Source organism: Xiphias gladius, chromosome 15 (genome assembly GCF_016859285.1).
Source record: "Xiphias gladius isolate SHS-SW01 ecotype Sanya breed wild chromosome 15, ASM1685928v1, whole genome shotgun sequence".
Classification (NCBI taxonomy): domain Eukaryota; kingdom Metazoa; phylum Chordata; class Actinopteri; order Istiophoriformes; family Xiphiidae; genus Xiphias; species Xiphias gladius.
Window position 1 is genome coordinate 20998574 of NC_053414.1, and position 26017 is coordinate 21024590.

A 26017-nucleotide genomic window follows, 5' to 3' on the forward strand; every position below is an offset into this window, starting at 1 on the left:
GTGTCAGAGTAACTCTGGGCACTGATACTTCATACAAGTCAAACCTGTTCAGTCACCCTTATGCTGTCCTGGGACTTCCCTCTTTGTGGTTAAGTGTCTGTTGTATGTGTGTGTGTGTGTGTGTGTGTGTGTCAGTCAAAAATGAACCCACTATTATCTGTATCCATGACTTTCAGGTTAATAAAGCACCAACACGTTTGTCAAAGACCCTGCTACTGTGGCAATTAAGTGCTTTTACCAGGACCACAACTGGTAATTAAGGTAAATGGTGTGGGTTGGAAAAGGGTATCCTTTTGTGAGACTGTCTCATCAGTGGAAGTATATATCCTAAACAGAGGTTGATGAAAAGGCCTTACGCTAAAAGTTAACTAACAGTACATTAAAAACCACAAACACAACCAAGTACAAGTTCCTCCAACAGCCAGTATTTAAATTTTTGCCTGTTAGCGTGCATTTGTGGGTTTCATCCCATCAAGTCCCCTCTCACTATTGTGGTGAGGCACTCTTAAATTTCTCTATATTCTCATTAGCTTGTGTCCTAACAGAAACCCAAATAAGTCTCCTCATTTTACTCCCAAATAAACTGATGATTTGATATGGTATTTGACGTTTTTACAACAAATTGCAAAATCAGAGGTTAAAATATCTTCTTGTCTACAGCCTGAAATTTGCATTTATTCTTGTGTAACTGACATTCATGCTTGGTCATGGGCTGGACTAAATAGGGTGTAATTTCTGTCCAGTTCAATTAAAGCCTTTTTAATTAAGTCTAGTGCTTTTGTACCAGTGGACCTGATAGCTTTTACTAGAAGTTAGATAAGCAGTGGGTTCCTGTGCGTGCCAGGCCTCCCGGTGTGTGTATAACAGACAGACAGCTCCTAAGGGACTTCATTTACAGCATGACTTCAAAAGCCAGCAAGCTGCCACCGCTGACAAAGCCCATTATAATGCATGGGGGGGACAAGAATAGCAACACGTAAAAATAGGCTTTACTTACGGAAGAAGTCTTTCTTTGCCAGGTTCTTTGCACACAGGACTGGAAGAGAAGAAATACAGAAAGATGTTGAGATGACAGGTTAAAAATGAGATGTGCACAATTTAAAAAAAAAAAAAAAAAAAAAAAAAGGCCTACTGCTGCACAAAAAACAAAATATACAAAGAATATTTTCTCTTGGAAATTATGCAGTATTTCACAGTATAAGAAAAAACAAAAAACAAGCAGCACTCAAGAGTATGTGATATTACGTCCTCCTTTATTATTTACATTCTTTTTATGTTAAACACATCAATAGCGGCAAATATGTTTCAGCCTTTATTTCTCACCAGTGTGTCATGCAGAATGTTAGTCAACTCATAACTGTATTGTGCTTTCTTAAGTCTTCACTACCTTACATCTCTCACCCTGCTAGTGATTAAAAACTCCGAAAAAAAGATTCCACTCTTTTAATAATATTTTATTATTACATTTCTGATGTGTACATATTAGCCAATGTTTTGAATAGGTTAACTGTTTCTCTATGGTAATATTTTCATTAAAAGTCCAGCTTACTCAAAGATTTCATTATTTTTTTAATTACTGCTGTATTTTTGCATACATATTGGTTTGTCCATCCTCACTGTCCCATCACAGGCCAGGAGACCAGATTTGTGAGTTTCTCCCTGTAAAATATTTAGTAGACTAGTACTCTTTCCTGTATGAAGCAAGTTCCTTAGGCTATGCATCAATGGCTTTCAGCAGAGACAGGGAAAGACAGACAGCAAGTCTGTGTTTAGGTTTGTTCTGCTGTTGTCTTTTTTATGTCCCTCCCTAAATGTCTACCTCCTGGTGTGTTGTAGGGCCTAGGTGAACTGAAGCGGGCTAGTGCTTTCTTTGGAGCTGGTTAGACAATCCTGTGATAGTTATAGAGTGAGACAAAGGAGACTAAGCATCAATAGCAATGGCAAGAGAAAACTAATACAATGAATGTAACAAAAAAAACACTGAACTTAAGACATGAGAAAGGGAGTTAAATAAGCACCATGAAGTGCCAACAGACAGACCGATCCTCTAATCACTTGTTTGTGAATTAGAGGTGGTAGGGGTGGTGGTAAGCTCTAAGCAAAGAGATAGAAAAAAAGAGGTCTGACTCCTGTCTTTCCAACCATATCATGGCCTTAGTCGAAAGGCAAAAAAGTAGCTGTCTTATTTGACATGGAACTACAAAATTTAGGAACAAGTTAAACAAAAGACGAGATCCTCAATGGGCTATAAAAGCATATTGCATCAGCCTGAAAATTTGAAATTAAGATATACATCCTAGACATGCATAACCCTTATTTAGACAATAAGATACGGGCTATGAATACACTGTACAGGATAAAAGACAGAATTCTTGTGCAGTTAACCAACAGAAAGTCACAGAGCTCGTGCAACTTGACCATTTCAGATGTTTATATGAAAGTATCATGATATAGGCATAGAGTAGTTTAACTACCAATATATAAGTAATAAAAATGTATTCACTACTTCATTACAGGTTACTGATGCCCACTGTGTAAAAAAAAAAATCTCAACTCTGTGTCCTATAAAGACAGTTCATCACAGAATCACTTTGTCATGTCAGAGGCTTTGTTATCATTTCATCTTTCAAGCACATTAAAACCCTTGTACAGCCAAAACAGTGGTGTGTTGGACACATCATGTACATGGATTACACAACAGATCATGTCAAAGAAGGTGAACCTGCCACGAATAAGAAACAAGCGACACTTCCGAAAAAGATATGGAAAGGCCTGGGAAACCGACCTCGCATTACTCTCATTCAATGTGGAGACCTTGACTGTGACCAAAATGACACAGTCAGACAAATCAGACAGAATCACAACATGGGAACAGACTATCTCAACACAAACCAAATTACACTGGCTGGGCCGTCTGAATGAACACTAACCATCAGCTTGTCAGGGGAAATTACACTGCCAAAGCCGACAGTATGGGCGCAGGCCAAATAGGAGGCAGCCAGAAAACCTCCTGTGGGACAAAACGGACACCATGTTGTTGGCAGACAGGAGAAAAACAGGAGAAACAGAGGCCTGAAATCTTGGCAGAACATTTGTGGGCAGAGTATCCAACTCAGAAACAAAATCAGCCACTAAAGTTTAAATGGGTCATTATCCGTAGCCTAAAACACTTGCCTTAAAAATATTTATACGTATCAGCCTATTTTGTACACATGGATTCCAGGGCATTAGCATCAGACTTTTAATTACAAATTTGAGGCCACATTGTTGTGATTGAGTAAATCTGAGATCATTATATGAAACAGGGTGACACAGAGGATGGCTTTAGTTCATTTCTGATATAACCTGCAATAACCAGACTACCCCTAAACAACTGTATTTATGGGTATTTCCTGAAGTTATTCACACTGAGAAACCTGAATCCCATAGTGTGACAACATTTAGCATACTTTGTCAAAGGCCTTAATTTTTTGGAAACTAAACAGGGATTGGCTTGATAGTAGAATGATATTATTATGAGCACATTAATTGCCAAGAAAAGGTTTTAACTAGCTATATTTCTTTGTTCAAATGTATGGCACGTCATAGCACAGAGGATATACTGAATATGCTCAGTCTTGTCTAAAAAAGCCTAAATTACCAGGGCGGAACACTGTTTCATATTGTGATCACGCTACGAGTCACAATTTTAGTGGGAATGTTAATTTTTGAATTTAATTTTCACCCGACTCTGTAGCACCACAATGCTTCATTTATAATTGTATGTTGTGACACATTTTACCTTTATCAAAAAATTGCAGCTCCTACGATTTGGATATTGCACTTGGCCATATTACAATATCGCTAATATTTCCATTAATTGTTCAGCACTATAAACTACTAGCCTCATATTCAGACTTAATTGCTATGTTTTCATACTTCATTCATTTAAATGAGTCATTGAGCAAACTGGAGATGTGCACAGTAATTTAGAGGTCAGGAACCAGGCTACAAAACTATTCCAATATTTCAGCTAACAATGTATAGCTGGTGATAGTTGACTTTCTTTGGGTGCTCACCCCGCTCTAAAGCCGACATTAGTAAGTATCTACCAGGTTGAACTGAGCGTACTTGGCTCTCTGGTTACCAAACTATGCTAATGAAGATTAGGGGATTAACCTGTACATTGCCCCACTCTCTCAGCCACAATTACCACAGAAGGAAAAGCCTTTCTCATTGTTATCAATGGCCTCTCACCAACAGTGCTGCCAGGCACAGCAGGCTGCTGCTACTGATGATGATAAATAGGTTCACAGGGGGCATATAAATTATACAATGAAGCAATAATGGAACATGGAAGGGCTAAAGTTTTTAGAGATAAAAACTACCAGCAAGGTTTTATATGATTTAGGAAAGCACAAAAATTGTGCTGAAAACAAATTCTAGAAGTATCTGATCTTATACCAGTTCTACAAAGTATAGTGCTTAATGAACTTATTGCCTCTCTCCCAAAAAAAAAAAAAAAAAAACAAGGCAACAAGCTACTGAGCATACCCTATGCATGTATGCGACAGCAAAGTTCAAGATAAAGCCATTTGGAGGTGTGAGTGCGTCTATTATTATAAAACATCAGTTATAATTTCCCACAACTCAAAGAGATGTACTGAAATTGCTTGTTTTATATATTCCGTTTACGGTTATATATGACAAAGAAAAGCCATAAATCCTCACATTTGAGTAGTTGGAACCAGTAAATGTTTGCTTAAAAAATGAAACGATTAATCAATAATTGCTGTAGCTCGTACTTGAAACAAGAGGTCTGCATTATAGATGGATTGATGAACTCCACACCTCTGAGATCTAGAAAAAAAACCCTCTCCCTCAGAAGGGCTCATTGGCTATGCATGTGACAAAGCTCCAGCAGTGACAGGATATAAGAAAATAGGTTACCTTAAGTTAGTTTTAATTACCATTTAGAACATCATGAGTTGGATAGTGAATAAAGGGAAATATATTATTGCTTCTACGAAACTGTAAAATATAAATTTTTTCAAGCTCTAGTTTAGCTTCCAAAAAATAGATGTAAGTAGTTTCTAATGGTCTCTAAAACTGATTCAGAGAAATCTTTCAGTTATATTAAAAAAGCAAAGATGTGGACTAAATACACATATTGCACAATGTTGATTAAATACACTTTAATGTATTTCTGGGACCTCTTTTCAATTACCTTGTGTCACAGCCTAAATTCATAAAGGTTTCTAAGACTTTGTATTTTTGAAAACAAAGGTGGTCTGAGAAATGTTCTAAAAAACTCCATTTGAGATATTATAGTTGATATTTCCCCAACAGATTTCAAAATCATTTTACAGTCGCCCCACCAGGGTTTAGATAAACATAGCTAAATATGTCGATAATGTTATCTTGGCTTATGCAGACTCTACCACTGTGGATCCTAGCATCAGTGATGAATTAAATCTCATCTCGGCACCCCGTGGGTATCCAACAGTGTTGAATAGCTGCCAAGTGAGCAGGTGAGCCATGACGACCCAGGGCTGGCAGAAGACCAGACTCATTCAGATCCTAACATTGAAAGCTCGGTCAACTAGGAATCAGTAAACGACCAGGAGGCCCTGGGGTGATGCTGCCCTCTGTGTTTTCTGTGGATCATCACCTCCACCACAAACCCCCACTTTAACAGTAAGAGGAGAGCTCATAAATCTGGCCACACACCAGTGTCCGGCAAACCATTACAGAGAGGAGCAGAACACAACCATTTACTGATCAACCCTCCTAGATATTTTTGGAAGGTGATTCTGCAATGACATTACCTCTGATGACTACTGTTTGATAAAAGGATTTGAAATCATTTCTCATCTTTTGGAGGGATAAAGTTCATCAGAACATCTGAGTAACATTTTTGTCTTATTTAGTCCCTTTTTAAACCACAGTATGGTTTCTGAACAAAAGGGCTAAAACAAGACAGCTGAGTAATATCCTAAAGTTAGTTAGACTTTTTGTATTTGGTTACCACTTATCAGTAAAACCTGTGTTGATGAGTACTGTATGAGCGACATGGTCTCACCAGTTCTTTACTGATTTAGGTAGTTGATCTTCCCACCAGGTTAGAGATAGTGGTGGCATCTGCAATCCCTGTAACTACCAAAGCAAGAAGGGACTAGGCTGTTCTCTACATTCTCTGGTACTGATGTAAAACTTTCTAATGTCTGTCCAATGTCAGACTTCAATTCAATTTAATTTGTATTTTAGAGTTTGTGAGTCCAGACTGTGTTCTCATTTTCAAACAGGACAAAGACCTGCATGTCAGGCATTTTAGTCCAACAATAATATGACAGATATACAGTACTGTGCAAAGGTTTTAGCCACTTAAGATGTTTAAATTCAGCAATGTTCAGCATGACAAAAACCCCAAAGATACAGTCAGTCATAAATTTCTGTCTTCAGCAACAAAAAGAAGTCCTGCAAAAGACGGTCCAGCACTCACAAAGCCCTGATCTCAACATCATCAAGTCAGTCTGGGATTACATGGAAAGACAAAAGCAATTGAGACAGCCTAAAGCCACAGAAGAACTGCGGTAAGTTCTCTTGCTAAGTGCATAGGAGAATTGTTGCTGTTTTAAAAACACAATTTGGTCACAACAAATATTGATTTGATTTAAGGTTTTTCTGTTTACTGCACTTTGTATGAAGTTAGCTGAAAAATAAAATTTTCATGGCATTATTCTTGAAAGTATATTCATTTTACTTTTAGTGTGTAAATGTTTTGCAAAATACTGTATTTTCTTAATCAAAAAAAGACCAACATATTTCTCAGTACTTCGTTGTAGACATATTCACAGTCCATATCTGTGAACATTCATCTGGGAAAAAAATAAGCTTCTTGGGGAATAGGAACCTATTAAGAGCTCACATAAACTACAGCTTTTCACGGCACATTGCTCATTTAGTCATTCGACCACCCAAAGTTGCCCTCTTCTTAAACCAATCTGTGATAGTAGTTAAAGTGTCAGAAAGGGGTCAGCTTTGCTGCATTGTTTATTAAAAGGATTTGAAACAGCTGCTGTTTTGGGACCATTTGTAGGTGAGTCACCCCATTCCACAGTCTGAAACAAGCCATAAATCAAACTAACAGTCACACCAAACCAAGCCTATCCATCTAAGAAACTAACACATGAGGATAATGCCTTTACCACTGTCTGGTAGCTAAGGGACATGGAGACAGACAGTGCCCTGTCATTGGCCCAAACAATATGTCCTTCGGCTTTAGGGGTCAAACATAGCTTTACATCCCCAGGGGGAACTGGTAGTGTACCATTTAAGCCTACACCTTTATTGAGCTTGCAAAACTACAAAACTAGAAAAGAAGAGGATATAAAAGTAAGGAAACTGTTTTTGAAGTTTCAGTACCTTTGAATATGCCCTGAGACCAGCAAGGCATAAAATAAATGCTACATGATGAGTTAGAGGCTATAAATGACTCACAGTGAAATGTTTTTCAAAGATGTAATTATCTTTGTGTGTGAATACCATGCATGTCCTGTCGTCTCATGTTAACAGACGGAAAACCAAAGAGACCAGATGCCAGTCTGATTCTCTGTCATTGGGAAAAATAATAATTCTTGACTGTGATTAGTTCATTATGTGCTACAGCACAGTTGGGCACAGCAAAAATTGTTTTTAAATATAATGTAAGGTAATAATATAGAATCATTATATTTTGCAGTATGAAAAACCCCTCTGCAATATGATTTATACTAAATATAAAAACATCCCCATTGATGCCACACTACAATTTACATAAATCACCTCACAATGATGTATGATAATTATATTGTATATTACAGAAAGCAAGTCCCTTAGTAGTCATTACAATACAAGTACCATGTGCCTCTGACCTCAAAGAGAGCAGTTAGAGGGAAGGAGCTTTGTAACGTCTCCGTCTGTCTGAATACAAAGGTCAGGCTGAAGGTTGGCATTAGTTCTGGTCATAAGGCGAAAAAAGAGCAAGGGGCAGGGGGGCGTGAAGGGATTCCCACTCGTTTTCTCAAGGGAGTTTCCAAGCTGCCATTTGCAATGGCTGCTTAACACCTCACTTTGCCTGTTGGGAGAAGGGGTAGGGGGTGGGATAAGTCAGATGTTCAAATCCATTCAAACCTAACAGAGTGCACTCCTTGATGGACTGGTATTTTTAGCTTGATACTCTGCTTTTACAGATATAAGGGCAGGTGAATTCACAAAATAAAACAAAAAAAGGGGGATGACAAGACAAAGTATATGAGCTGTAACCAGTTCACAAAAGTTTAGCATTCACTCTGAATAAGAGATAAGTACTGTGGGAGTTGTGCGAAAATTTGCCGCACAATTAAAAATTGTACTGCGAAATTAAAGAATAAGTTTGAAAATTAATTGTATTTTAGAAAAAATATTTTTGTAATGATGGTGGATGGTGTTAATGCATAAACGGAGTTTAGGTGAAGTGAATATAAAGCCTGATCAAATTTCCTAAAGATCCTGGAACTGTAAAATCCCTGTTGTGGGAAAATAATCATTTCTTCATAAACAAAGGGGATGACAAGACAAGGATATGAGCTATATTCAAGTTCATAAAAGTGTATGATTTTCACTATACAGTCCACTGAACCACCAGCATGCCTCTTGCCTTTTGTACTCTGTGTTAACATTATCAAGCAACAGAGCTGGGCTGCTCTACCCTTGACCAAAGGGGTTGTTTTCAGCAACTCCAGTAGATGATTGCGTGATTGTGCACTGCCAACTCCACAGTCATGTACAGACATTTTGTGGTTCATTTGTTCAATTAATTCTCCGGCAGAGCTACTAGAGCAGGGTAGTCAACCCATGCTGCATCAGCATCCCTTTGCTGCGCTTGGATGCTGACGTTGTTTAGAAGAGTTTCGTGGTAGTGGGGATCCTATGATCATTTTTTTATTTCATCTTCTTTTTTTAGGGCACATTTGGTTTTCTGTGCAGCTGGTATATAAGGACAAGTTATTGCAGAAGATTTTTTCTCATTTGTTTAATGAGACTGCACAGGTGTACCCAATGTGTATAAGCAAACTACTGCGAAAGACTTTTGATTACTTTGCGTGTCTGATGGACAATGACACATTGTACACATGTACATTGGATGGCTGTGATCATCAGCTCCAACAGACGAGCAGGAATACAATGCAGCTGCTTCCAGTGGACATTACATGCAGCTTAGTTCACTCATGTTTTAATGAAGGGGAACAAGCCAGTTTTCGCATTTTATATTTTCCACCCGCAATACAGCATAGTAGATTGCAGCCAACAAGGTTGAAAACAGTATTCATGCTTACTTCTGTCTTGATTTAAACTCTGTGTCATTAAACTGCTCAAAACACAGACTGCTTTAACAAACACTGTCATCTAAATGGTATCAATAGCTTCCTTTACCTTTGTGGCAATACAGCCAAAATTTAGTACGATAGCTAAGGAAAACTTTAATCTAACACAATTAATCAACCTGTCAGTGAGTGTCAAAGCCAAACCATTAGACAAAATGAAGTTGTGATTGTAATTGTGAATATGTGTTACCAAATATTAACATGGTCAACAGTCTGCTTAACGGTTGCTTAAAAGGAACTATTTGCTGTCTAGAAAGCCTGAAAAAGCCTTGAGTCCAACAGCTAAAACACCCTCTAGGCTGAATCTTTCAGGGTGAAAGAAAAGTCTTCTACTCTCGTAACACTTCAAATATTGTTTAGCAGAACATCTGTTTCTTTTCAAAAAGCCTTTATGGCAGACAGACAGACAGAAATACAAAGACAAACAGAAAGGTTCAGTGACCTAACAGTCAATATTTCAAAACAGGAACTCGAACCTAACTTGGTTGAGCTCAATTAAATGCAACCGAAGCAGAGTAAGGAAGACGTCAGATGTAAGTCATGAGCCTTTGAGACATCTTTAAAAGTTCATGGTGTGGTGTCAAGTTTGATCATTAAGTAGATCATTTTAAACCTCCTTGTACAACCCCCATGAATCTTTCCTAAGGGATGACTGCTTCCAAGAGGCCTGCAATGACCTGGAATTGCAAACCTATCCTAACCTAATCTAAGTATGCAGTTATGATAACAATTTTTTAGGCTTCAGGTACCTTCACTGACAGAATATTGTACCAAAACACCACCAAAGTGGAAACATTAATAATACAGGGGAAAAGTCATACTTTGAGGGAACATCCATATTTGTTCAAAATCTAGGTTACCAAGTAATAAAATGTGCATGTGGCCCAAAGCCAGAATTTGATTCCTCTTACCTTTGCACACACTTCACCTGATGTTAGCCAATGTGGGCTCCGTAAAATAGCTAAATCACTCAACATATACATATACATATATATATATATATATATATATATACACACACACACACACACACACACACACACACACACACACATATATATACACATATATGTGTGTGTGTGTATATATATATATATATATATATATATATATATATATATATATATATATATATATATATATATATATATATATATATATATATATATATATATATATATATATATATATATATATATATATATATATATATATATATATATATATATATATATATATATATATATACATATACACACACACACATTTCTCCATACAAAGAGACATTTCTTCACAGCTCTCAAACAAGAGAATATCTACCTCTCTTGAAACTGATTTCAAAGTTTAAAAAAAATAAAAAACAAAAAAAATAAAAACTTGCACATCCCATTACATCCCCTAAGTCATTAGTGACAGTCACTCATATTTAAAAAGAGGAGGCCCACATCCCTGCCTATGTCCCTGTTATGACTCCTGATACAGCTCCATGCTGTCTCATTCGCAGCATTGTTCAATAGTTAAACAAAATACTTCCTCTTCCCCTCCTCACGTCTCCCTGGCTGGCTTGCTCACTCTCTAAAACACTGATAGAATACATGTTAGCAAAATGTCAAGCACAAGTAGCCTGTGTGTACAGACCAACTTTATGTTACTGCTGCAAGTATAAACTAAAAAAAAAGATAATGATGGTTGGGTGTGAATTAACATTTATGGTGTCTCTAAAATTGGGCAATGTTGCCAAAGTAGGCTTCTAATCTACATTGCACTTCCTTCCCAGCCTCCCACCCTGAGCCTTTCTCCAGCCCAGTGAATGCTCGGGATGCCAATTATGTCATTCATTTGAGAGTCCAGCAGTCTACAGCTGACATTACCCCTCCTTCTCCCCCTCCTCTCTGCTCCTTGAAGAGATGCCAACAAACTGGAATCAGATAACTTGAATTTAACGTAGTCACTACACCGAAGAGTAGAGCTGGGTTGGAGAGTGGTGAGAAGATAAAGAAATAATGTACATATGGAGGCAGGAATATATGGTGGAACGGAGAAGGAGGGAGGGAGGAATGTGAGGAGGGGGAGAGAGGTCTATCGAGTCACAAATCTGTGGAACACAGACAGCAGAGGGGGAGAAAGGGAGAGAAATATGGGAAAGCAAAGGGAAGGAAAGAAAGGGAAGATGTTAACTCGGACCAGAAAATTCTGACATTGATGACAATGGGGCAGTGACACTGTTTACACTGAGCAAGGAGTAGCAGTGATGGCAGAGAGAGATAACAGAAGATGACGGCAGAAAAGAGGGATAAAAGAATGAACAAAGTAGACCAGAACTCAGTTGAGAAATCATTATGTACACATTGGAAAATGTTCATAAATTTGTAAAAGATGCTTACAAGTATACACTTAAATCAAAGAGGTTGCATTATTAGGAGGATGTCTCAAAACTTTTTGAAGTGGCTTATATAAATCTCATTGGTTGAAGTTCAACCATTTCAACTTTGATGAGCTGTATTGTGTTATTTTCATGCTCTGCTATGTATAAAGCCATCTCAACTATCAACATGTGTGCCTCTCATTTTTTGGTATATTACAAATAATTCCACAAATGGGGCCTGGGGTCACATTACTGTATTAAAGCTGAGCAGCTATTACACCATCAAATCAAGTGATAGAATCAGAAGGTAATACAAAGCGTATAAATGTCTGATTTGAAAAAACACAATCTCCATTTTTCTACAATTTTTTTTTTTAGCTGTATAGAAAGTCAACAGAAGAAGCCTTGCTGGCAATCAAGACTAAATTAAGTGTAGTCAGTCCAGTCCGTGTACCCAAGGGCAAAATGCCCAAAAGTGTCAATCATTGCTCTTAGCTCATTCACTCAAACACACAACACATATCACACATACAGATTCTAAAAGATGGGACAGCGACGGCTGCTATTCATTGTGAATGAGACCACCCCCAGCCCCGGCTGAGCTTGACAGACTCAGAAAGCGCCCAGCTAGACTACAGGGGAAAGTTGAGAAAGGCTCAGCTTTATATAAATATTCTCAGATGCAGTTCAAACAACAGTCAGGCAAAAGCCAATGATGATCATCTTGATTCCAACAGAAACAGAAGCACAGAGTTCTTTAATACTACACTACGCAAAGGACCTTTAATTTTTTTTTTTTTTTTTTTAATACTCTAAACAAAATGGAGGAAAAGGTTACTCATGAGGTCTCCGGCTTCCCAGTTCTTTATAACGTGTCTTTAATGACTTACGGGATATAAAAAAGGAGAACCACACGTGGAAAAAAATCTTTGGCATTGTTGGTGTGTCTGGCGGTGACGGATACATCAAAAAACAACTGTCCAGTCGGAGCAGAGCATGTAAATTATGCAGTGATTATGTGTGAACAACCCGTAAAAGGCTGCCATAGTATTCTGACAACATATTAACAGAAATTGCCAGAGATGGATGGTAGGCGATGTGTAGAGAGACTGAAATTAAGAAAGAACATGGGGAATAAGCTAAATGAGTTTTTAGGTCGAGGCAAGCTGCCTCATAGTGAACAGACGTAGCATTTAGATGATAGGAAACTAAGTAAGAAAGGTGACATGCAGCACAGAGAAAAGGATGGAGGGATAAAGAAATAAAAGAAATTGGGGGGGGGGGTAAAAATGATTCACAAAGTAAATGTAATACATAAGAAGCACTCAGATTTAAGTTTAATTTAGATACAGTCAGGTGTAATATCATACCACAGGAACGTTATTCCCATATGACTTATTTGATACACGTATGGCTGGGAGATGGCTTATTTTATCTGTACGTTCTTTAGCTGATGTAAAGTTGGTCCAGCCTCTTTATGAGCATAGACGATTTGACCGTACTGTATATGATTCATGCAACAACTGTCTCAGGAATGCAGTACAGCAATTCTTGTCAGTATTTAAGCACAAGAGACCACTGTATATGATTCAAAGAAGGTCAAACTATGCGGGTTTGGACAGGAAGAGGGTTTTCCTTGCATCGATATGTGGCTGAGCAGGGACTAAAGAAGACAGCAAAGACATGATAAAGGGTGATGCTTAATGTGATTATGTATATCGGAGGTTGAGGTTCACCCAAACTGAAATTAGCCCCTATTGCTGTTTACCTAACAAAGCAAAATGTAAAAAAAAAAAAAAATGTAAAAATGCAGGTTTAGATAATCTTGGTTAAAACTATTTTTAGCTATGTTATGGCTTTAGTTTATAACTAATTCTAAGTGCTGATTATCAGTCAAAGTAATGTACTTGATTGCATGGCAGTCAATGTACATTCTAAGTTGTGTGCACAAAATGTTTTTTTCCTTGTTATATTTACATAATCTTAAAAAAAAGATTAATTGTGACGATGCGCCATTAGCAGGCATACATAACACTAAAACTTATTCAAAAGGCTGCATATATGTCTGTGCTACATTTGCGTATGTATGTATGCGTTCAATCCAATATGGATGCTAGGATTCATTTATCAGCTGTCTCTGTATGGACTGTTAGCCCTTAGAAACAAGGTAATGAAAAAAGACAGGGGCAGAATAAGATTACGACCATGATTATGAAGTGGAAAACAGTACTCAGAGGTTGGAGTGGGGAGGTGGGGATCTAGAGAACATTAGGAGGAGGAAAAGAGAGCAAGAGAAGAAGAGAACTGCAGTGATGGAAGAGGAGATAAGGCCAAATAAAACAGAAGAAGAAGAAACTGAGAAATATGACAAGGAACATTAAGGAGGAAAAAGTAAAAGAAAGGGCGATAAAGAAGTGAGGAGGTGATGGAGGGGAGGGATGAAGCCCAGGGTAATACAATGTGCCAGTCCTCCTTGCCTCCCCACAGCCACTAAGGAAGCAAATCTGACGAAAACAAAGAACATCCTACATACTGAACAAACTGGTTTCTACCTGAGACTCTACCACAGCATCACAGAAAAGCTAGCAACATGTTAACATGCTCAGAGACACAGACATGTATTTTGATTTCCACTGAGTTCCACAGAGGCCTGATAAGGCCTAATAAGACTCTAACATACCAGAGGAATGCTATGAAGTAAGGAATCATGCTATGATGTGCCTCTCGGTGCAAGACAGAAGGCACAACATTCAGTTAATCACTGATTAAACACAACACAAATCTAAGCAAACTCGTACTTCGGCTTTGCTTTGAAACATTTATTTTATTACCTGCCAACAACAACAAAAAAGTACTTCCCTCTTGCCAAACCACTGGACAGTTCAGTCTGGCTTACTGTCAGAATTCACTGAAACTTTTTCAGGTTCCTCAAATTCAAACTGTGATATTGTTCCATATTATGTACTGCTAACAGTGCAAGTTTTGAAAGACATCCTCTTTTTTTTTTTTTTTAACATCTTTGGTCATTCTACAGCTGACATGTAAGAATCAGATAAATAAAAATTCACACACAAATCCATGTTGATCACGGTGTTAGGTGCAAGTGTGCCATTAGGGCAGAGTGATACTACTCAAAAGGAGAGTGAAACCACCCGGTTTAGGTACCATAAAAACACTGTGCTTATAACAACTCACAAGTTCTTTCATTCAATCACAACAAGTGTAAAGCAGAACAAAAGGGGTAGGAGGAAGGCAAAGGAGGGATCTCAGTAGGATCTCAGATCGCAGTACAAAATGGGCCTAAATTTGAGTTAGACATGGCTGCCAATAGGTCAAAAGTCATCATCAGTTCCACCAACCACTGACAATATGGTACAGCCACTGGCAAAGTGCCAAGTCATCAGACTGTGTCTAAAAATATGTTTGTACAGTAAATTACACATGTACCTTGTATCTCTCTATTCATGTTGCTATTCTATTCACTATCCTACTGACAGAAGAACAGGGCATGAGGAGCAAGATCAACAGATAGTGGCTCGATGTATGAGACGGAATGGTGACAGACAGACATTGTCTTTGAAGATGGAGGTAAAAGAGACAGACAGCAAGAAAGCGCAACAGAGAGGGAGATAGGAAGTATGTTAAGCACTAACCTGTCACTCTGAGTTTGAATGGCATGGGGAACGTTTAATTTAGGCTACAATACTTTTTCTATTTCCACATAAATATTCAACTGAGCCTTGCTGACTTTGATGGTCGAGTCCAGGGCTTTTTGTTATGTGAGGCTGGTGATGTGTGGCAAAGGAACCAAAAAAAACACATCAATAACAAGACAGCAAGAACCTGACCGTATTTAGCCTACATAGACTCGAAATGCATATGAGTACTGTACTTTAGCACCTAATTATTGACCTCCATATTATGTCAAAACAGCCAGGTTTCTTTCCAGTGTCCAACTTCAAACTCTATTTTTCTTGTTGCACAGACCTATATCCTTTTGGCTAAAGCATTATAGTAAGCCATGGAGGACTCATCTTTCTTTACTCCTGAACCTTCCTAAACAGGTGGTAAGTCCTGCTGTTATTGTGATTATGTTAAGAGTGGAGTGGGATGGTGTGGCACACCGGCACCGTCCAAGCTACTTGATCCTCATCTCCACAATAAAAACAACTGCATCCCTCATGTCCTCCAACTGTCTCTCCCCCACAGTTAAACTAAAAACACAGACTGACAGAGAGTGGGATGTGATTTGAATGGCAGTGTATGTGAGTCTGTGTATGTGTTCATACAGTAGACATACTGAGTGGTCTACCAGACAAAGACAGACACACACACACACAGACACACAGACACACACAGGTGGGTAGTCTGACTGCAGAAACAGTAGCAGGAGAACAGTGAGAGGGAGGAAAATGTGATCCATAAAGTCTAACCTGCCATCCTGCTTCTACTGGGTTTTTGTTTTTTGTTTTATGAAAACAAAACAAAAAAGTTAATATTTATGGTTCTAGCCTAGCAACAGTGATCTATCCATGGACGTTCTTAGAAGTTGAATACTGCCCACATCTTTCATTTTATGGGAATCAAAGAAAAAAACCTGTTTAGATTTAGTTTAGAAAAAAGTTTTATTTCAATTCTATTTCAATTAAAATGTGGGTTTTTTTGTTTCAATTTTTATTAATATGCCTGATTTTACATTGTTTTACTGAGATTTAAAAGCGACACAGTACTTTACAAAAAATATGGATACTGGGGCCAACCATGGGGCTGCAAACAACACTCCTTTAATAGCATTACTTGCATTTCTTGGGCACATCAATGTCATGCTCTAGTTCTTTAGGATTTGCCAAAGATTTCTGATTTTAATTTACATAAACATTCTTATTGATTTGGTATAATGTTCTTTGTTGATTTGGTACTAACTTGTGTAACACTAAGCACTGTATGTGGATAGATAGTAGTGATGATAGTGGAACGTACAACTACCACAGTCATTTTAAGATTTAATCACTTTTAAGTGATTAAAATTCAAATGTATTTATTATTTTTGCTAAGGATCCCTGGAATCACTCCTTAGGGTCCCCAAGCAAACTCTGACAAACATTAAGCACTGTACTGTTATGAGGAACCGGTACAGGAAGTGTGTGTGTGCATATGCACGTGTGTGTGCACATCACAAGTTGAAAACAGATAAAGAAAAAAAATACACCAAACTGGAGCCACAATGACAGAGTCGTCTGTCAGCTGTCTGGACGAGATCCGGGGGCGAGTGAGGGAGCGGAAGGAAGAGAGAGAAATGACAGAGAGATGAGGGACATCCTGTTCAAGAAAAGAAAAGAAAGTAAAAGACTAAAGAGAAAAACGCAGGATACAGAGACACATGATGAGAGGCTGCGGTGGGGAGGTAGAGAGTTCGGGCAGTAAAAGGGAGAGAGATAGGCAGGATACAGAAAAATACAAGAGGAACACTACAGAAAAATCACATTTGTAGACCAGTTACTTGCCTTTTCAAATGTTCCAAATTAAGTCTTTAAGACTCAGGTTTTTGCCTCTCTTCATAATTGTCAGAAGTTATCAGAAATATAATGCTCTAGCCATATGAAAAGAAAAACGTGAGGTTTCTCCTCCATATTCAGCAGGAAAATCCTCTTGAAGCACTTGGAAAGTTTAATGTATTCTGCATATTGAAGCCCACCTCCTCTCCAGTCCGAGGTTGTTATGCAATACTGAGGTGTTCAGTCTTTCCATTTTCCTGCTCCGAAGTACACAGATGCCACCAAGTTCCAAAGTAATTTGAAAAGCAGATGAAACTAAGAATTAACTTAGACAACCAAAGTTTCACAAAGATATTTCGAAAAATGCAAGATCATATAGATCAGTATACGTTGCAACCAATACAGGATCATATATTTATCAACAATCATACTTGTGCATGCTATGTATTCAAATCGACCTGTGTGTTGTTGTAAAGACGCAAGAAGTTTTATCCAGAGATAATCTTTCAGCCAAATATCTTATGCACAAAAGGTTTTGATTCAGTAGAAAGCATGTAAGCTCATTTTGTGTTACGTGGTAAAATGCATGTCATGAGTAGAGAACAGTAAAGCTTGAGTTATTAGACTGGCAGTGCCCTGTGAGATTTCATTATTGAGTCACAGTCTCCTCATATACCAAATTCTTCCTAAAATACAGTGCTGTGTTGATATACAAAAGACTGGGCCTGAAAATTCTAAGCCAGCTTGAATCTGTTGTTTTTAACAGTAATGTTTTGAAACAAATCATTAAGGCCCGATCAGATGTCAAGTAGCATTCATCTTGAGTTACTAGAGGACTGACCAGCTGCACACAGCTGACATCTCTCTAGAGCAGTGCTCCTCTATGTCTGCTTTACTGTGGTAAATGTGCTAACCCAAACAAGAAAATCCAAAAGTCAACTCAAAACAAATGTATCAGTGAAAATGATAGGGTGTAATTCCACACACCAAAAACACAGGACTTCCCCCGCAGCATGAAATTTGAGCACAGGGGAGAAACTAAGATACACATAAACAATGTGGAGCGCTATATACCAAGCAGCTTCATTTGATTTGAAGATGAACAAGGTAAGGAAAGAGGTAATATGGTGGCTTTTGATAAATCCTTGGATTCAGTGTCTGCAATAATAAAATATTTGTTTGTTGTGTATCACATATACTTTCAGGGATTGCCCCAATTACTCTGTAACAGATATTTTTGAGAAGGAAAAATGCCAGTGGATTTTACACTTCGTTCCGATATTTAAAAACAAAAACAAAAAACAATTCCTTCTCTTTAACGACACAAAGCCTCATCAGACCTTAGATGTAAAGGGCAGTGGATTTAGGTTAGCTTACACTTCCGCATGTACCTTACTGGGCCTCTGGCGTTAACTCTACATTGTGTTACCCAGAGATGAAAAGCAAAGACAGCCTTTTGTATGCCATCATCACAGAAACCAGACAGATGTACCCAAGCTACTGCCAGCGAGGTGAGCCACATGTTAGATGAATCCTCCCCAATGGCTCTGGCTCAGTGTCTGTAGATGATTGTTAAAGGAAGAACGATCGGTCAGTCAGTAACAGTACTGATGAACCACAAGGTGATCTTAACTACTCTGCATAAATTCATTACATATTATACAGTCAAAGTCAGGTAAATGAGAGTTCACTTATAAGTAGTTTCTACAGAAATTCTTTGTTTCCAAACGGCTCACGCACACATGCAGAGGCCTATGTATTTTTCTATGGCGACGCACTACTAAAAACATAACTCTGATAAATCACAATTAAAGTGGACATTGTAAGAGTTTTCACTATCCTTCCATTTTGTAAATCAGAAACAGAGGGTGACTTTTTTGGAAATCATGGACAATAAGCATAAGCAAAAAAAAAAAAAAAGTGGTTTTGCTCACCTTAGGGGGGTAAAATAGCACAAGTGACCATAAGTTCAGCTTTGAGTTGAGTCATGAGGTGATATTAAGTGAAGATATTTGAAGTTAAGATATATTGCTGTTTGGGATTACCGAATGTGCAGTGAGAATTCTTCATGTTTTGACTACAAATTAAGCAAAATGTGCCACGATATTTTGTCTGGTCTGCTGCATCTGAAAACTGTTGTCTCCTGTATTTCCTTCTAGATTTACTGATAACAGAAATCATAAACACAGCTGGAACAGCTGCGTCATAGGGAGAATAAAATGTTTCCATATGATGCGGAGGGCTACATGAACAGTGAATGAGTGTATAGAACCTGTGAAGTGTGTGTGTGGTCAATTGAAGTATATGCTAGTGGTGCAGACTAAACAGAGCTGGAGGAAATTTGGGTGTAGAGCTTTGTGCTGCACTACAAAACCTAACCACAACACAGTGACTTCAGACTCTAGAGGCAAGATCAAGCATATACACACAGTCACTCACATATACAGGAGCATCACCTCTTTCCTGACAAGGACTGTGCACACAGACTAATCTGTAGTACTGAAAATTTATGATAGATGATAATTCAGCAGAGCATTCACAGCCAGATGACTCAACTAACTCATTCACTACAAATGAAACACCGGTCGTTAACAAGCCCATACTATTGCCACAGAGTATGCATTTTACACAAGCGCTTTTATGCATCCAATACACTAAGACAGTTTCACACTTTATTAAAGAGTCTAGCACTGACATCTGCCTCAGATGCCCAAGGGGAATGGATTCAAGCGTAGACTGACAGCCTTCAGTTTTTTGGCATTTAAATGTAGCTATTCAAATCAGAAACATTGTATATTGTCGTGGCAAAGGAGTCTTTAGTGTGCTAGAAATCCCACTACAGTCAGGTTTACTACCCAATGTTGTAACTGGTGTGGAGAGTCATGCATTTTGTCTCTTACTTCAAGATCATATTTATTTTGTAATCAGATTAATTACAAATTGTAATCATAATTGTCAGTTGCTATTTGGTCAACTGAATGAGACCCAGAGAGGGGTGTGCCTGCGGAGGGAATAGCTGACCTCGTGCTCGCGGGACAATACTGACAACTCTCTGTAACGTCAACACTCAGTTGCGTGGCTTTCAGTTAACCAATGGTGTAACTTTATCAGTCAGTCAGTCAGTCAGTCAGTGCTTCACGGACATTTGCGTTTATAGGGCTGGCCCCCCCAGTCCAGCCAAAAAAATATGGAATGATGCATTGGTGTCCATTTCTCTCATTTGAAATTAACTGCAATCACATTTAATAAGATCCCAAACATCCACTTGATTTTGATTATTTATTTGCATTTTTTTACATCTTGTATATAATATCTACAACTATTGACTGCATCCAGCCATTGATATTTCTTAAAACATCAACGCTGGTGACACTGAATAGCTCTGCAAGGAGAGGCTAAGCTGAACAAGAAACTGATACATTCACTCCTACAATTCTGAGGTGAAAGCCTATTCCCATGCATCCATGACAGTTGCTTCGGTGCTTTTAATACCGTCATATGGGAGCGATGATGGCAAGCTAAAATGGTTAACTTTCAAGTTACAGGGCTGTTTTTTTTATGAAAGGTCTGAAGAAAAATATAAGATCCATGGGCAAATATGAAACCACATAAAGCTTCTCATTGTAAGAAATGGGCATTACACAGCACAAACATGCTTTTCTCCATTATCGCTGGCTGTTTCATAAAGTGAAATTTTCTCGTATTTTTTCTGTAGACGTTTCTGCGCTTTAACCTAGACAATCAAGCTACAGGAAGAATAACAAGCTAATAGTGTGTTAAACACAAATTTATCTATGTAAAAAGAAAAAGGCAACACAAGAAAAACTATTTCATAGGCTTTTGTAAAACTTGTAAAGTTGTCTTAAACGATATAGGGCTACAAATTACTGTTTGGAAGATGCTGCAGTATTTTTAAAAATGTGTCAGGGCACAAATTTTTAAAATTGGTAATATTGATATCAGCCTCAAAAATCCAGTATCAGTCTAGAAACCTTTAATCTATAAGGAAGACCAACACACAAAAAAAAGAAAAATATTTTGACTGACAACTTGCACCTCACATTTTTAGATAGTCAGAAAGTTGGCGCACTTAGGAAATTATCCTTCAGTGCTTCACAGCGCACATGGCACCGTGACAAAAATGTGAATTTGGCAGTAGTGAGTGAGTGGAGGGCATGTTAGAGGGGACAAAAAATGAAAAAGGATTTTAACAGAGGAGAAAATTTGTTACCAGAGGAGGGATAAAATATATAAGAAAAATATGGACATGAGATGAGCCGATGTAAAAGTGATGACAACAGAAGGGTTGACAGCAGCAGCCGGGGACTGCCCTATATGGGCGGCTCTCTTGTCATAGAAGAACAAGTGTAAAATGTGTGAGCTGAAGCACATAAACACACACACACACACACACACACACACACACACACACACACACACACACACACACACACACACACACACACACACACACACACACACACACACACACACAATGGCCACCAAGCAAGAATGCATAGTATACACAATCTCAAAGCTAAAAACACACCTATTCTCTCACACTCACTCACTGGCATCCCTTCAAATCTCTAAGATGAAGAGGAACACATTGTGCTACAATGCATGTTCAGAAATCACAGTGACAGACAGGCTCATAAAAATACTAGGAGTCAAGTCTAAGTTGAAGTGTCTGATTCCAGGACGAGGAAAGCCAGAGGTAAGCAGTATGGAAATGAGCATGTAGGCTTCAACACATATTTTTGTGAATGCTAGCTAAAACAACACAAGCACTGAATCTCTGCCTTCAAAAAGGCAGTAGACTGCAAAGACAAGTCACCCGCTGACCTCCATATACAACACATTACTTTTTCAGTGTGGTGGAGTAGAGATGTGAGGTGCATACAGAATAGGGTTGGGCATTGTCTACCGAACTGACATATAACAATGTCTACAGTAAAACATCAATGAACAGTGACAATGGGGGGAAGAAGTTCGTCTTTTGAGCAACTCCTATTAAAAAGGCACTATAATTTTTTTTATATGCTTTCTCCTTAAAAGACACATTCATCAGTTCTATGGCTCAACTTGATCCCTGGGGAAATTCCTACAAATAAGTAAATAAATAAGAAATTAGAAATAAATATTAGAGATGTCCAAAGCTGATCCTAAGAATCAGTATCGGGGCCGATCTAGGCATATTTCAATGGATCGGTATCGGCTAAAATAACAAAGATCAAAATCAGATCTTTCCATTACTGTAATGTGCTGTTTTGTCCACCTTAGCCTAATTGTGTTGCAGCTCCTCTCCTTTAAGATAGCCAGCTTCTACAGTGCAGCATCTGAAAGTGAAATATGAATTGGGTGCAGTGGTGACTGACCGAGTTCAGACACTGTGGTTGGAATGATGCACAGGTTCACTAAGCTCCCACACTAATGATCATTAGCAAAGCAGCATAGAAAACATTCAGCTGCAGCTTCTCATTTTAGCTGGTGCTGAGAGTTGCTTTTGGTGGTTAAAATAAAAAACGCTGCATACGACATATCAACTGTCACTAAGTAATATTAATTCTGTCAGTAACTTGATGACAGGCCTAAATTAAACTTGGCTGTTGTCGGTTTGTGTGCGCTTTGCTCTCTGCTGTCAGTACTTGTCAAAGAAGAAGAAGAACCGCCACTTTGTAACACCACTTTAAAACCAGAAAAAGAACTGAGTGTTTCTTTAATACCAACAAATCCAACAGAGTGAGATGTCTTATTTCTAGTGGATTGCGTCATGTCTCTGTCAGGGATGGTATTCTCCCAACTGAACTTTCATTCATATCACATCAATAATTTAAGCTCATAGATTTTATAATTTTGAACCATGACTTTCAGTATTTAGATCAAGTAGCTCATAAAAAATAAGATGTGTGAGATTACCCAGTCTACAGATGTGTTATAACGTAAATTAAGTATGGGATCGTAGTCTGTATTGGCAGATACCCAATATTAAAGGACTTGGATGGGGCCCAAAAAAACTTGATCAGACATCACTCAGTGTTATGACTTTCGTCCATCAGCCAAACCCTAACAGCTAAAGGCTTATTTATCTGAGTGTCTGGGTAGCTAAGGTTTATGAACAACCTTCTGCATGGGTCCTTCCTTATGCTATGAGTTTGAACCTGCATTACATTTGCAGATCACCTTCTCTGATCTTTCCTGACGTCAGTTGTTTTGTTTTGTGGAAATGCAGAAATGAAAATATTTTTACCCAACAGATCTCAATGTGTGTGAGGTAGAACAAATGCAGATATAATTGGTGAAAATCTTAAGAACAGCCTTGTATCTTAGAGGCAATTTCTGCAGCAATCAGAATTTTTGAGCATTGGTTATTAATTGCCTCATAACTGGGTCAAACTGCACCTTCTGTCAGAGTATTGCTTGCTCCTAGATTAACCTGGTCCCAGGGATATATAAAACAGAGAGCAACACAATAAACATGTCACTGTATGACTCACATGTATTGTGTGCTTATGAATCATAATCATTAACTCTGGTCCACATTTCAACTGTCAAAACTTTGTGTTCTTTAAGGGGAAAAAAACACTTGGAAATGAAACAGCTTAGATGTAACAAAATAAATTACACCACCAGCACACGCATAGTCCAAGTCCCCAAACTACCAGCAGCTCACAATGAGTGACTATCACTATTCAATCAGCTTTCATTCAAATCATACAAAGAGGCCTGCAAAACTTGCAAGCAATAGTAATAGTATCAACTTAATCCATTCAAGGTGAGGATGAAGAAGTGAGTCAGAGATGGTAGTGAGAAAGCTTATCCATAATGCATAATTATCTTGCAAGCCTGTGTTGGCATCAAAACTTAAAAGTTGACAGTTCCTGTTGGTTTCCCACTATCACCATAGTGCACTCTTATAACAGTCGTCCTTCATATCTTAGGAAGCCGACAGGCCTAATTTAGCTCCGCATCGCGTGCTGACGGTACATCCTGTGGAAGCTCAACTGTGTATATGAGTGCATCTGTGTGCATGTGCACGTGAAAGTGTGTTTGTCTTCTGTTTTCAGAACAAAAACATTGCGCTTGCACATACAAACAAGCTGAGACACACAGCTGTACTTTCTGAGAGCTGACAGTGAATGCTGAGACAGTGGTCCCTGATAACTTCCCTAAAATGCACTCTGCCCTGCTGCTAATGCTGAGCCAGGGACGGAGGCTGAATCTTTATCTTAATCACCAGCTTCCTGCCCCCCCCCCCTTCAAAACACACACAAGGTCCAGCACTAGCTTCCTAAAATGTTACAATGAGGGACACAGACACAGACACGCACGCAAGCACACATAAACACACACAAAAAGCATGACAGTAGATGAAAAATGTTCATGTGGGTTTCTTGGTTTCCTTGGTTTACTGAGTGTCACACGCTCATACACAACAGGAAGATTTCTGGGATGATTCTTCCAGTCGTTCCCTGCTTGCTGCGTGCCAACATGAGGTTAATAGAGGAAATGGATCACATAGACAGACTCCCTTCCTCGCAGCAAAGGCAGCAACAGCATATTGCAGCCAAGAGGCCATATTGGAATGGGGGCGAGAGATGGATTCATCCCCTCGTACATCTCATGTCATTCACCTTTGAGGAACTCCAGATTCCATCCAGTGAAGGAAAGGGAGGGAAAACACCCTGTTCTTGTTCAATTTCAGATAATCATACACCAGCTCTTAATGCGAAGGAGACAGAGGGTGATCTACACCAACTGTCGGCTCCCTGCAGTGTTAGGAATAACAGCTCTCGTAATCCAAGATCGCTCTCTTTTACAAGTTTGGCAGCAAGCTCTGTGAGGACATGACGACACGCCGCCTACCAGCAAAATCAAAACCCAATGTTTTTTTTATTAATTTAAGCATCAAAGAGCAGCTGTCACAGATAAATGTTCCTGACTTAAGGAGGATCCCCAAAAAAGCGTTTGTGTGAAACTAGAAGGTGGCATTTGAATGCAGCTTGGGATGATTAAACAGGGGGTGAATACAATCAAAATCCTGCAGTATGTGTAAGCCCACCCCACGCAAACTCTAATCCACTGCCTTGACAAGAGGGGATCTCAGTGAAGGTGGCAAACTATAACAGTGACACCACTGTGACACCAATCTAGGAAAAGCTTCACTTTGGTGGAAGAGAATTTCAAGATTTTTTTTTTTCCTTTCCTTTCCTGTCAAATTTTATATTATTTTGAGGAACACATCCAGAACGAAAACTGACTGGCGCTGAACTTCTCTTTGGATCAGCAGAACCAATATTGTAATTTTTTTACAGATAAAACTTGCATCTGAGGAAAAATTTAAATAAAGTGTAGGCTTGTGGCTGAAACAGCAAAATGGAAAGAAATAAAGCGAGAGTCTGTGCAGCACAGTGATTAGCCTCAGTAGTGCTTCTGCAAAGACCTGTCTGAAGACAACAGGGAAAGTTGGAGGTTGAGCATACAGTATCTACTAGCAAGCCAGAAAAAATGAAATTTGAAATCCATAATTATACATTTTAGTTAAAATGGGGTTTTGAAGTAAAAACCCTGGTTGATACAGCGCCATCGTTGTAATGTAATTTTACTGGCCAGCAGATTGTATGGTGGCCAGCACGGAGGATGGCTTGGAAGCAGCAATGAGGCTAGACTGCAAATAACAGACACATTCAAACATTACTTGAACTAAAGAACATCTTGTGATGGGATCACAATAGCTGCAAAGTCCATTAACATGTTGATATTCCAACCCATGA

The 26017-nt window shown here is 38.6% G+C and overlaps 1 protein-coding gene across 2 annotated transcripts in view; it reads right to left on the reverse strand.

Annotated features, from left to right (window-relative positions):
- Positions 1–26017, reverse strand: part of LOC120800152 (E3 ubiquitin-protein ligase SMURF2-like) — a 66639-nt gene that overhangs the window by 37692 nt on the left and 2930 nt on the right. For both annotated transcript variants that reach the window (XM_040146019.1, XM_040146018.1), the window contains exon 2: positions 998–1036. In XM_040146019.1, the coding sequence (XP_040001953.1) occupies positions 998–1036 (39 nt within the window). The remainder of the gene's footprint in view (positions 1–997; positions 1037–26017) is intronic.